This window comes from Triticum dicoccoides, chromosome 3B (assembly GCF_002162155.2).
Source record: "Triticum dicoccoides isolate Atlit2015 ecotype Zavitan chromosome 3B, WEW_v2.0, whole genome shotgun sequence".
Lineage (NCBI taxonomy): Eukaryota > Viridiplantae > Streptophyta > Magnoliopsida > Poales > Poaceae > Triticum > Triticum dicoccoides.
This window is the reverse complement of record NC_041385.1, coordinates 19,061,837-19,075,378: the sequence shown is the minus strand read 5'-3', so window position 1 is coordinate 19,075,378 and position 13,542 is coordinate 19,061,837. Positions and strand designations below refer to the sequence as shown.

Genomic DNA, 13,542 nt, shown 5'->3' with positions numbered 1-13,542 from the left:
ACTTCGATGCTAGGCGTGCGGCTAAGTTCAACTCTCTGATTAACTCTCTTGCCCTTCACGAGCTCCACCTGTCCGGTCACCTTTTCACCTGGACAAACCGGCAAGACCCCCCTATCCTTGCTCGGCTTGACCAGGCGTTTTTTGACAATGATTGGAACGCGGCCTATCCAGATTCAACCCCCTCCTCTCACCCACGTACTACGTCGGATCATGTCCCTCTTCTGGTCGCGGCGTCCACGGCTATCCCTAAACCCTCCCGTTTCTACTTTGAAAACGCTTGGCTGACTGACCCTCTGTTTCTTCCCTCCACTCTCCCATCATGGACTAGTTCGGGGCGTGGCACTGGTGCGTGTGGGGCTCTTTCTGCTAAAAGGAAAGCTTTCAGGTTTGCCGCCAAGGCATGGAAAAAGCGACACCGGTTCAACCCCGCTTTTGATAACGACTGTCGTCTCTTAATTATGCTGATGGATTCTTGGGAGGAATGCCGTTCTCTTTCTTCAGATGAGATGATACTCCGGCATGATGCGCGCCATGCTCTGGCGGCCTCGATTCTCCGCCAGTGCGAGCATTGGCGTCAGCGAGGCAAACGGCGTGCAGTGTGCGAGGGGGACGAAAGCACTAAGTTCTTCCATGCCTCCGCCTCGCACCGTCGTCGCTGCAACGCCATTCCCGCCCTGGAAGTCGAAGGGGCGCGAGTGGTGGACTACGCAGGCAAGGCCGCCGCGCTTCTGGGCTTCTTCACCAACTTGCTGGCCCGCCCAAGTCAACCCGTGTGGCGCTTCAGCCTAGCTGGGCTCTACTCTCGCTCGGTTTGGGTGGACGGGCCGCCCCTTATCGCGTCGTTCGCCCTCTCCGAGATCAAGGCGGCTGTTGATGCTCTCGACCGCACCAGCACGCCTGGACCCGATGGGCTCGGGCCTGCTTTCTACCAGGCCGCGTGGGGGGTGGTGTCCGGTGACATCCAAAAGTTGTTCGACGACTTCCACTCCGGCTCAACCTCCTTGGATGGGATAAACCAAGCCTACGTGGCTCTCCTCCCGAAGACGAGTGGGGTCCCTATGCCTGCAGATTTCCGGCCTATCTCGCTGCAGAACGGTGATATCAAGATCCTGTGCAGAGGGCTGACGACGAGGTTGTAGAAGCAGATCGCTACCATGATCGATGATGACCAGTCTGGCTTTGTGAGAGGTAGAAGCATATCTGAAAACTTTGTCTACGCCACGAGCTCATCCAGTGCTGTCACAAGCGGGTTGCTCCGGCGGTGGTGTTGAAGCTAGATTTCTCCAAAGCGTTTGATTCCATCAACTAGGAAAGTCTCAGGTCCATCATGGAGGCTCGAGGGTTCCCGACGATCTGGTTTGACTGGATTGATGCGATCCTTCAATCCTCTCATTCTGTTGTGCTCCTCAACGGGGTGCCAGGGAGGTGGCTCAAGCTGAAGTGCGGGCTTCGCCAGGGTGACCCGATCTTGCCATATCTCTTCTTGATTGTGGCTGATGTACTGCAGCAGTTGATACGCCAGGACGAGACGATGAGGCACCCGTTGGTGCCCGATGCCCCCACCGTGGTGCTTCAGTACGCGTACGATACTCTGATCATCATGCGTGCCTGTGAGGCCGGGGCAGCTCGACTCCGACAGATTCTGGACATGTTTGCTGAGGCTACTGGGCTGCGGATAAACTTCTCCAAAAGCATGCTGGTACCGGTTCGTGTCGAGCCGACGACTCACGAGCTGGTGGTGCGGGCCCTGGGCTGTGCAGTGGGGTCCTTCCCCCAAACCTATCTTGGTCTGCCTCTGTCCTGGGAGAAGTTGAGGTTTTCAGACTTCCTGCCGATGCTTGCCAAGGTTGACAAATACCTGGCGGGCTGGGCCGCCCGCCTCTTGTCGCCGGCGGCGTGCCTCGTCTTGATCAACGCTGTTCTTGATGCCCTGCCAACTTATGCCATGGTTGCTCTGCTCCTCCCACCTGCTCTGGTCCGCGAGCTGGATGCCTTGTGACGTGCTTTCCTTTGGAATGTGGCTGAACGGGCGTCGAGCGCACAGTGTTTGGTTACCTGGGAGCGCGTGTGCTGCGCCAAGTCTGAAGGTGGCCTGGGGGTTCGGAACCTGACCACGCAAAACAAATGCCTCCTGCTGAAGATGATTCACCGACTGCACGCCACCCCCAGGTCTACATGGGCGGAGTGGGTTTGGACGGCTGCGAATGGGCGCTCGCTCTTGGCACGTGGTGACCATGCCCGGGGCGAGCAGGGCGGGGTGCTGGCAAAAATGCTCCCCATGTACCGTGCTCTCTCCTCTGTCGATGTTGGTGACGGATGCTCGGTTTCCTTCTAGTTCGACCGCTGGCTACCATGCGGGGCTCTTGCTGCAAACTTTCCCGCTCTCTTCTCGCACGCCACTACCGTCGAGGTTACGGTCTGGCGGGTGAGGGCCGACGGGCTGCGACACCACCTCACCCCCCGCCTCACAAGCGCTGGCGCGCGTGAGCTGGCCTGTGTCTCGGAAATGATGGCCTCAACGCCCCGTCGGGCGGGCGGGGACGAACGGACCCTGCTCGCTGCCCCGGGTGGAGGCATGTATGCTGCCTCTGTGTATAGCCTGTTACGGTTCGGTGGCGCCATCGCCTCGTTCGCGGAGTTCATTTGGAATGCCCGGGCGCCGTCAAAGGTCAGGTTCTTCTGGTGGCTGCTGGCGCAGTGGCGCATCCACACGAGGGATGTCCTGCTCAAGAAACACATCGTCGAGGCGGATGGGGCTGGGTGCCCCGTTTGCGCGAATGAGCTGGATTGTGTCGATCATCTTATACTCACCTGTTCGTTCGCGGCCGCTTTTTGGTGAAGAATTGGTGTCGACGTCGTTGGTGCAGAGGTGGGTTGCCTGGACCGGTTGGCGGCGTCGGCGCGCTCTGTTGTCCACTCTGCCCCTGAAGTTGTTATGCTATGCTGTTGGCACCTGTGGAAACACCGGAATGCGGTCGTGTTCCAGCGGTAGCCTCCCTCTCTGGCTCGTGCGCTGGCCTGCTGCAAGGACGACGCGCTGCTCTGGAGAGGCCGGCTGACAGCCCGATGCCGTGATCACGTCGACTCATGGCTGGTTGCCCTGGCGTAGCTAGTGTGTGTTCGCTTGCGCTCGCGTGTTCATCTCGCCCCCATGTATCTCTGTGTGAGTTGGTGTGTGGCGCCTTAACGGCTGCTTGTAATCATCGGGGTTTTTGCCCCTCTGGTTAATATATTCAGCTGGGGGAAACTCTGCCCCCCCTCCTTTGCAAATTCAAAAAAAAAATATGCGTCAGAACTCGATCTGCCTCTAATTATACAAAATGTTATTTGCAGACCATATATTCAAAACTGTTATGGGGTACAAAGGGGGCATTTGCCCCCCCCCCCCACACGTTAAATTTATCCGATAGTAATTTATGGTTAAGTATGTGTATCTCATAATTACTGTTTGCATTGTGTAATCACATATACATGGTGTAGTAAGGTTTTATTTGCTAATAAAATTACAGCTTTGATTTTTTTATACCTTTACAATAACTTTCATGATATACAATTATATACCAATGAAAGTATTTATGTTACCCTCTCATTGGCCCTAGGGCCACCACGATTCTAGGGCTGGCCCTGTAAGCGGTGCTGGAAGAAGTTGGAGATGCCGTGGAGGCCCATGTAGTCAGTTAGATAAGCGTGTGGTCCTGGCCGGGATTGTCCTTTTTCAGATGCGGGAAACAAGTATTTAGCAGAAATCAACGGGGATTGACTGGGATTTGAAAGTACATGTGTCAATTTCAGGGATTTTGAGTTCAGGGTTTGATTTAAGATTGGGAGTGGGAATTCAAGGTTTATGTCAGACTCTCCTCTTAGTTAAATGTGCATTAACAAAAGGACAATAGGATGTCGGTATAACATTTTCTGCGAGTCCGGCGTCACGCAGGCGGAGCGGTGAAGGTTGCGGCTCGAGCAAACACGACACCACGACGATGTGGACGCAAACAAACAACCCAAGGGCTCTGCTCTGCTCGTCGTGACGCGGCGGCAGCACGGCGGCGCACCGCACCGGCCCGCTCGCTGTTTTCTCCCTCTCGTTGGGGCACGGGAGAATTCCTGTCGGTGCGGGCCACGTGAGTCAAACGCCGGCAGCGCGAGCGCGTGTCATGTCAATGGGAAAAGGCCACCACCACACCGCCACAGCGCACGGTCGGTCACCGTCACCGGCCCCGGAGCTTTCCCCGTCATCCCATTCCCATACCCCCACGCCACGCGCTCCCCGCCACCACCTCTACTTCTCTCTCTCCACGGAGTGCATCCAGCCAGCTCTCTCTCTCTTTCTCCTTCCTTCGGCTGGGCGCCGACAGATCCCTGCGTGCCTGACGCTGCGAGCGCGCCCGGGATGGCGTCGACGACGGCCTACTCGCGGCCGTCCAAGCTGCCAGGCGCGGGCCCGGGGGAGCGGAGGCCGGCGCCGCCGCGGCTCATCCGGGCCTTCTTCGCCTCCGGCGCCAAGATCGAGCCCAGGAAGCTCGCCGCCGGCCTGCTCGCCGGCTGCTGCCTCGCGCTCCTCACCTACGTCTCCCTCGCCAAGCTCTACGCCGTCTACTCCCCCGTCTTCGGTGCGTGCTCTCCGCCCCGATCCACCAATTACTCAGCTCTACTGCTACTGTACCACATTCGATCTAACATCTAACAATTACTGCTGCTCTGCTGCCGATTCCGCCGCCAGCCACCACCTCGGCCCTGCTCCAGAACGCCCCGCCGTCGTCCTCGTCGGCGCCGGGGGCGGTGGCCGCCCCGCGCCCGCCCGAAGAACTCGCATTTACTGGCGGCAACAACGGCGGCGGCGTGGATCGTGTAGATTTGACGAAGAAGGGCCCGGCGACGGCCGGCTCTCGACAGCCCGGGGTGCCGGACGCGGTCTCCAGAAAGGAACACGCCGAGAAAGCGCCGGCGCCGGCGAACACCTCGGCACCAATGCCATGTAAGTGAATCTCTTCTTGAGCTCTCTCTTTTTCTTGGCACCTTAATTAATACTAGAAGGAAAGGAGAGCAAAGTTATCAATCCCAGGTAGGCAGGCAACCTCTTTCAGAGATTCAATGCTCTGTACTCTGCAATCTGGGCAAAATTTGGTTGCCCACTTCAGTTAATTATTTTTCCCGGATTAGAAAAAGAAGATGTGCCACATCTCTCTCTAGAGAAAGAAATGTAGTTGCTAGATCTGCTGGTATCTAATGCGACTCTTGATGGTGGATTCAGCTCAGGGAGAAAGGAAGAGCAACAGCAGCAGCAATGCCGCCGCCGGTCCGATGAGCTGCGACGAAAATGGCGTGGACGAGGGGTTCCCCTATGCGCGGCCGGCGGTCTGCGAGCTGTCTGGCGACATCCGCGTCAGCCCCAGCCAGAAGACAATGTACCTCGTCAACCCGTCCGGCGGCGGCGGCTTCGACGAGAAGGGCGAGAAGCGGCTCCGGCCCTACGCCCGGAACGACGACTTCCTCCTGCCCGCCGTGGTGGAGGTGACTGTCAAGTCTGTCGCCTCCCATGAGGCCGCGCCACAGTGCACGAAGCAGCATCGCGTGCCCGCGGTGGTGTTCTCCGTCGCCGGGTACACGGACAACTTCTTCCACGACAACACGGACGTGCTGATCCCGTTGTTCCTGACCACGGCGCACCTGAAAGGCGAGGTGCAGCTGCTGATCACCAACTACAAGCCGTGGTGGGTGCAAAAGTACACGCCGCTGCTGCGCAAGCTCTCCAACTACGACGTGATCAACTTCGACGATGACGCCGACGTGCACTGCTTCTCCCGCGGGTACCTCGGCCTGTACCGCGACCGTGACCTCATCATCGCCCCTCACCCGACCCGCAACCCGCGCAACTACACCATGGTGGACTACAACCGCTTCCTCCGAGCCGCGTACGGGCTCCGCCGCGACCAGCCGGCGGTGCTTGGCGCGGAGCCCGGAATGCAGCCCCGGATGCTGATCATCTCGCGCGGCGGCACGCGCAAGCTGCTGAACCAGGACGAGGTGGCCGCCGCCGCGTCGGAGCTCGGGTTCAACGTGACCGTGGCCGAGGCCGGCGACGACGTGCCGGCGTTCGCGGCCCTGGTGAACTCCGCCGACGTGCTTCTGGCCGTGCACGGCGCCGGGCTGACCAACAAAATTAAAAAACGGTTCCAGCAAAAATTTAAAGAGGTTCCAGCAGAAAATTCATGGCTAGCACTGTCGTCGTCGCCCACAAACATCTTCGCTCATTGCAGCAAAATACAAAAGTGGTTCCAGCAAAAAGATTGATGTAGCAAAAAAATCATGGCAGCGACACCCCACAATCTCTCTCAGATTGTAGCAAAACGAAAAAAAATTCCAGCAAAAAATCCATGGCGGCCACCGCCGTTGCCGCCCAACACCATTGTCGTCGGGTTGAAGTGAATCCCACGGCCAGTCCCCAGCACGACGACAGCAGCCCCCTGAGTGCTCTCGTCGGCAGCGGAGGCAGCCGGCTGCGAGCCCCATCTCATCCCGATGGATGTGAAAAAATCGTGCGGAGCATGGGAGTGAAGGAAGCAGAGATGATTTCTATGGTGTTTTTGAGCTGGGCACTCGCTGCCAACAAGAAACGAGAGGTAGGGGAAGGAATGAATGAGTGGAGCAGAGCCTCTTGCGGGGGGATAAGAAGAAGAAAGGAATGAGCGATGGTGGGCCAGGCGGGCTGCACTAGAGACGTGGGCACGTTGGCAAACCAGGCACCGTTTGATTAAAAGAAATCATGCGACTCGCACGCAACCCGCGGAGCGTTCGGCCGGCGCGCCGAACGCAAACGTTTACCTTTTCCTTTTCTCCGTGATGTGTTTCTGCAAAAAGTAGCGCGCGTAATTGCTGGCGATCTTTGCTTCTGATGGTTGGTAGTCACTAAAGTGTAAGTGGCAAGTTTTTAATTACTCCAGTTAATCCGAAATCCTATAACACAACCAACCAGCTGGTCCTCACAAACTTGATTTTCCGTAAATCATTACGTTTTTATTTATACTAGAGCGTAGCTACTTGATAGGATAAAGGGAGGGACTAGGCACAAAGTAGGGTTGCCTCTTTCTTGTTTAGACGTTGCTGGAGCTGCTAGCGTTCCTCCGGCCACAATTCACATAGTTGCACTTGAGCAGTAGTAGCGTCCACTTTGATGATAAGGGACTGAATGCTTCAAACATTTTCATTCCTAATATCACGGCTACGGTTGGCACAGTGAGAAGCACATCGGTGTTATAGTCCTGAAAGATATCCACCAGAAGCCACGATAAGCAGGTTAACTGGACTACACACTGTAGGGCATGCAAGTAGAGCGAGCCAAGCCCTTGGCAGAGACCATAGGATAACCAGTATGGATGTCCTGACCAAGAAACGAAATGATGCGGAGCATCCTACGGTCATCACCATGTCAAGAGTCCGTTTGGCAAGTGACACGTGCAACCTCTACTTCACATACACAAAGGTGAATCTTCTCCTTTACACGTGCTCACTTGACATCTTCGAGGATGGTATACTACTTGACACTTCTCCCGTGTGCATGCATAGGTATTGTCGGAGCTTCACGGATGTCGAGGAGGAGTGCAAGCACCAAGGAACAACTACACCATCCGCGAGGGAAGTATGGAAGAGAAGACAGAAGAAACGGAGCTGCTACAAGTCACAGCCACCGGACGACCGGTCCTTACCGGACGTCCGACGCCTGGAGGTTCAGCCCGACAGAACAGCTACAGCCGAGGGACTCTACAGCTCCCGGACGACCGCCAGATACCAGACGTCCGACAAGTACCAGCGCGTCGGACGACCGACGCCGACCGGACGTCCGGTGCCACCAGTCCAGAAGGAAAACAGCGGAAGTCCGAAGACTTCCGGACGTCCGACCCGTCCCGAGCCATCGGACGTCCGACCCCCACCGAACGTCCGGTAACTGCCAGTGCGCAGCCGCGGCCTTTGGCCTTGTATCCTCTCCCCCTTTCCCCTTCGTGGCTAAGACTATAAATAGACCCTCTCCACCTCCTTTCTAGGGTTAGCAAATATGATAGCTCATTCTTAGGTGAGCTTTGCTCCTACCTCTACTCTTAAGAGAGAGAGAGACTACCACTCCTATGGAGTTCAAGACCTCCATGTGAGAAGATCCTGCGGGATATCATCAAGACCCCCTTGTGGGAAGATCCGTCTAGGATATCATCAAGACCTCCTCTTGGAGATGAACCTTACCTTGTATCTTTCCCTTTGTTGTTTATGTACCTTGTGATCTTCTGTGTTTGATTGTCTAGTGGATGTGTGATTAGACTTGTTCTTGAGTGTTTCCCCTTGTGATTTCTCTCCGTTCTTCTCCGTGTTCATCGTGTTCTTCGAGAGATCCCACTCCAAACGTGAAAGATCGGCCTACACCGGGTTAGCCCTGTATCATATGGTATCATGAGCCACGTTTACCACGTATTTGGAGTCCCTCCCACCGTTTTCTAGCCTTCTTTTGCTTGATTTCGTCCTAAAATTCGAAAATCCCCACCAAAAATAGCCCCAATTTTTTTTTTGTGATTTGTTGGTTTGATGATGTTTTGTTGATTTTGATCCATGGATTTGCTTGGTTTCAAGTGTATTAGTTGTGTGACTAGATATCGATAATGGTGTAAAAATTATGAATAGTGTTCTGACAAGCGTACCCATTGCTGTCTTTGAGATCTGCTCTTTTTGGACGCCATCATGCGAATGTTCTCGCAAACACAGAATGCACACAGATCAGTCTCCTGCGCCTGCTTCAGGGCCTTTACGATAATTAAAGAGATGGCAGCTAGCTAGCTAGCTAGTACTACTTAATTACTTACCTTGGGTGGAAACCATTGAAGCTTTTTTTTCCATTCACCTTCCGTGACGCTGATGAATCTTGCCCAAGCCCTGCCCGGCGACAAAGAAAATGAATAAAGGGGTTATTAAATAGTTCATATCATGAAATGACGAACTAAATAGGCCGAGATATATAGTTAATAATGATTGAAATTACCTGTTGACTATCCGATACAAGATGTTAAAGTCAGTGTTTTTTGAGATTAATGAGTCCAGTATTTCAACTGTTCCGTCGTCAACTTTAATGATACACAAGACCCAGTGAAATCTGCATGCACACACGTTTACATGTCTTAATTAAGCGGGCATATGTAAGCAAAAACATGTAGCTAGCTAGTAGGCAAAAACAGAGAATTTGTAGTACAAGACAGTGTGACTCACCCAAAGTGGTAAGGAAGTAGTATATCTTCATTGTATTTGAGGCACTTCAAGAACTCTAGCATGCTGTCCTCTACTTCATTTGCATGATGTTCATTTATCTTCCATGTGAATTCATTAACGGTGTTTGGGTCAATGAACCCAATGCCATAGCGTCCACCTTTTCTCATTTCATATATCTTCATCCTGCATAATACCACAGAAAAGAATATAGTGAGGATAATTACAGGTAATGATTGATCAAAAGGATCACTACAGCTAGCTTGAGACTTAAATTATAGAAAGAGATCACTTACAGACAATAGCAACTGACGATAGATTTGTCGAGTGCGTCCTGATTGTATAACTGAAACAGTTCTAAATACTCAACGGACCCAGCTTTCTCATGGTAGTAATGGTCCTTCTTGACATTCACTATGAGGGACACTCGATCTGAAATCTTGGTAATGTTCATGTACCATTGATGCAATTCATACATTCTCGTTGGGAGCTTCTTGACCTTGTCTGGCGCGACCAAAGGTTGGCCCCGGACATATTTCCGTTTTACTTCATCCTCTCTAAGCAAAGGCATGGGCTCGATCTCGAGGAGTTGTCCAACAGTGATGTTGAGAACTTCAGCCTGCATTATATGCTCCTCCGTTATTACCACATTGCCCACCTCGGGAACATGCACTGTTTGCCCACAATAATATTGGGGGCGCGTACTGTCACCTGTTGTTGGTACAACAAGCGAGGGGATCGATTGCGCCGCCTGTTCTCCCAGCTGGGGAATGGTTTTCCCGTATTTTTTGGCAGCTGCTTCTTGTTTGCTCGATCCCGATGTAGACGTGCTCGCCTCCCTTTGTAGACGTGCTCGATTTAACTTCCTGATGTGGCGCTCATAGTCTGTGTCAACGGGCTTAGAAGCTGGTGGTTGAGCCTTACGAATGAAGTGGTCAATCGTTTCCTCAGGCACTTTCTCCCTTGGCGGCGGTGGCGGTTTCGGTGCAAAATGGGCTTCCACCTCGGCCTTCGATATGGCTGTGATTTCCTCCTCGGACTTGTCATAAGACCTCTGCGGAAGAGGCTTGAGGCTTGGACCATATTTATATCGCTTGCCTCCGCCTGTACTTCCTGTACTACCTCGACTCGTACCACTACGCACCATAGCTGCGGGGTGTCTCTTCTGCGATTGCTGAGGCGGCGGAGACGGCTGACGGGACTGAGTTGGACGAGGAGGAGTGGCCTGAGGTTGTGCCGGACTTGGAGGAGGAGTGGACGTCTGACGCTGTGGCGGACTTGGAGGAGGAGGATTGTCCTGACACTTTGCCGGACTTGGAGGAGGAGGATTGTCCTGACACTTTGCCGGACTTGGAGGAGCGGGAGTCTGCTGACTCGATGGCGGACTTCGACGAGGACTCGGGTGACGCGGTGTCGGTGGCCTTGGAAAGATGATGCAATCCTTTTTCCATAGGATGATACGATGTTTGGCCTCTCCGAGAAAGCGCTCGCCGTCACCTCCAGCAATGTCAAGCTGTAGCCCCGAATATGGTGGGTCCACCTCATCAACCAAGACACGAGCAAAGCCCGCTGGAATCGGGTTGCAATGGAAGGTTGCCTCGGGGGGATTTGTGAAAGCACAGCCGTCCGCCACCTTCATGGATATGTTCTTCATTTTGACGTGTAGCTCGCAGTTAGTGTTCTCCGTGATGTCATCCACGGGGTATCTACCCAGCATTGGGTCGTCCGGGACGGAACCCACGCTGCTTCTCGGCATGGATGGGCCAGTGCTATCCAATGCTGGATCATCCGCTAGCTGCTGCAGCTGCTGAGACCCCCTTTGATGGGTAAGTGAGTCGATCTGCTCCTGCTGCCGCTGGAATTTGACTGCCAATTCCGCTTGACTTGCTTCTAGGCCTTGAAGGCGTTCATAGTCCCGCTTCCTCTGCTCCTCCTCCATCTTCCTCTTCTTCTCCTCCGCAATCTTCTTTCTTGCACGGGTTCTGTAGTCGTTGTTCCAGTCTGAAAACCCCTCATACCACGGCAGAGCGCCCTTGCCTCGTGTTCTTCCCGGGTGCTCAGGATTTCCCAGGGCACGCGTAAGCTCGTCGTTCTCTCTGTTGGGCTGGAACACCCCCGTTCGTGCCTCTTCTATTGCAACAAGTATCGCATCGTCGGCTCCCTTCAGACTTGCCCTCGTCGAAACATTGCCTGTCTCCCGGTCCAACTCCCCCCCATGCGCATAGAACCAAGTCCTGACCCTAGGGGGCCAGCTCTTAGTAGCCGGAGTGACACCTGCATCCTCCATCTCTTTCTCAGACTTATCCCACTTAGGCATTGCCAACGCATAGCCACCTGGCCCCAGCTTATGGAACTTATCCTTTTTTTCGGCATTCTTCTTGTTTATTCTCGACCGTTCCTTAGCTAATTCCGAATCCTTGAATTTCACGAAATCGTCCCAATGATCACGTTGGTTCTCCAGTGTTCCCTTGAATACTGGAGTCTTCCTTCCTCCGTTGATGTACTTGTTCCATTCACCATTCTTGTAGTTCTTGAATGCAGTCGCCATCATCTTAAGAGCAGCCTCTTTGACTTTCTGCACATCTGCTTCTGTGAAATGATCTGGTAGGGTGAAATGTTCCATGAGAGTATCCCAAAGCAGATCTTTTTGATTCTTGTCGACATAAGTAACATCTGGACGTGGCTTTGCTGGCGCTCTCCATTCTTGAAGTTTGATCGGGAGTTGGTCCTTCACAAGAACTCCGCACTGACGAACGAACTTGTCCGCAATCTTCTTAGGCGCTACTGGTTTGCCAGTAGGGCCGCATGCCTCGATATTGTACTTTACGCCCGGCTTCAACTTTTTGTTTGGGCCTCGTTTCGTCCTTTTGCCTGAAGATTTGCTCGATCCGGATGGCTGAAAGAAAAAAGATCGATTCGTTAATATATCTTCAAGTCATTTAAAACATGTGATGATCACCAGATGCCTGCTTATATAAATATATATACCTCGTCGGTGTTTGTTGTTTCAGGATCATGTTCTTCGTCATCGTCATAATCATTCATGACTTCGTCGTGATCGAATATCATATCACCCTCTCCGGTGTTGTTTAGAAATTCGGAGCCGTCATAATCTTCTTCATTTTGATTATCATCTGCCCCGCGTATCATATCGAACATGGTCTGTTCTCCCTCTCTGCCGGTATTGTCTGCCATAGCTTTTATTTAACTAATTCAAAAGAAATATAAAACAATTTAGTATTCAAATCTCGAATAATAGATATAATCTCGAATACATCGTCCAGAATAATAGATATAATCTCGAATACATCGTCTCGAATAATATATAATATTGAATAGTACATCACTGGCTATTAGCTAATAAAGATCGAATACTACAGAAGAATCTAGGACACTCGCGGTTCCTTCGGCGCGGGCAGTGGACACCCAAAGAGAAGGAACCCTCACAGGATCATAGCTGAAGTGAGATCCCTGAAGATACTGCCACGTATTGGAGAACCTGCCGCCCTCTAACGCAACCATGTAGCGATGGACGTGCTCGTCCTCCTCCTTGACACGGCGACGTACCACCTCCGGTGGGGCCGGGTCCCTCCGCACCGAAACTGGCCCACGCGAACGCCACCAAACGAGATCAGGGTCGACGACTGGACCCGCGGCCGGGTTCCTCGTCAAGCGGCGCGCCCCTCCAAGCAGCACCTCCCAGTGCCAGCCCGGCGGAGCCCAGTCCCGAACATGGGTCGGCTGGACATCGTCGCGGACGGGTCGACGGCGAGGATGCGGGCTGGGCATCGTCGAGAACAAATACTAGCTATATGCCCGCAAAAAGTAACATTTTTTTAATGATTGGATTTTGATAACTAAAATTTCTAACATTTCTATATAACTAACATTTCTATAACATTTCTAACAATGCTATATATAACTAACATTTCTATAACATTTCTAATATTTCTATAACTAAAAAACAGAAAAAAATTATAACATTTCTATATATATAACTAACATTTTTATAACTATTTCTATAACTAAAAAACAGAAAAATTTCTAACAATTCTAACTTTTTTATAACTATTTCTATAACTAAAAAACATTTCTAAAAATTCTAACATTTCTAACTATTTCTAAAAAACAGAAAAATGTCTAACAATTTCTTAAAAACAGAAAAATCTATAACTAAAAATGTATGTGTGTGTGTGCGCGCTCACCGGCCGGCTAGGCGAGAGGCGACGGGGGGCGCGCGGCGACGGGGACGGCGACGGGCGCGGCGACGACGGGGCGGCGACGACGGGGACGGGGACGTAC

General features: G+C 52.7%; 1 protein-coding gene across 1 annotated transcript; it reads left to right on the top strand.

The window, feature by feature from the left end:
* Positions 1-4,225: 4,225 nt before the first annotated feature.
* On the top strand, positions 4,226-6,401 carry LOC119274430 (beta-1,2-xylosyltransferease XAX1-like). Its single transcript, XM_037555136.1, has 3 exons — positions 4,226-4,610; positions 4,721-4,975; positions 5,252-6,401. The coding sequence occupies exons 1-3, from the start codon at positions 4,391-4,393 to the stop codon at positions 6,289-6,291; spliced, it is 1,515 nt and encodes a 504-aa protein (XP_037411033.1). The 5' UTR covers positions 4,226-4,390; the 3' UTR covers positions 6,292-6,401.
* Positions 6,402-13,542: the final 7,141 nt, after the last annotated feature.

Bases quoted from the DNA above. Each gene is read 5' to 3' on its own strand.
- LOC119274430 (XM_037555136.1), top strand. From the start codon at position 4,391: ATGGCGTCGACGACGGCCTACTCGCGGCCGTCCAAGCTGCCAGGCGCG. The intron at 4,611-4,720 runs GTGCGTGCTCTC...TTCCGCCGCCAG, and splicing joins CGTCTACTCCCCCGTCTTCG to CCACCACCTCGGCCCTGCTC. The intron at 4,976-5,251 runs GTAAGTGAATCT...TGGTGGATTCAG, and splicing joins CACCTCGGCACCAATGCCAT to CTCAGGGAGAAAGGAAGAGC.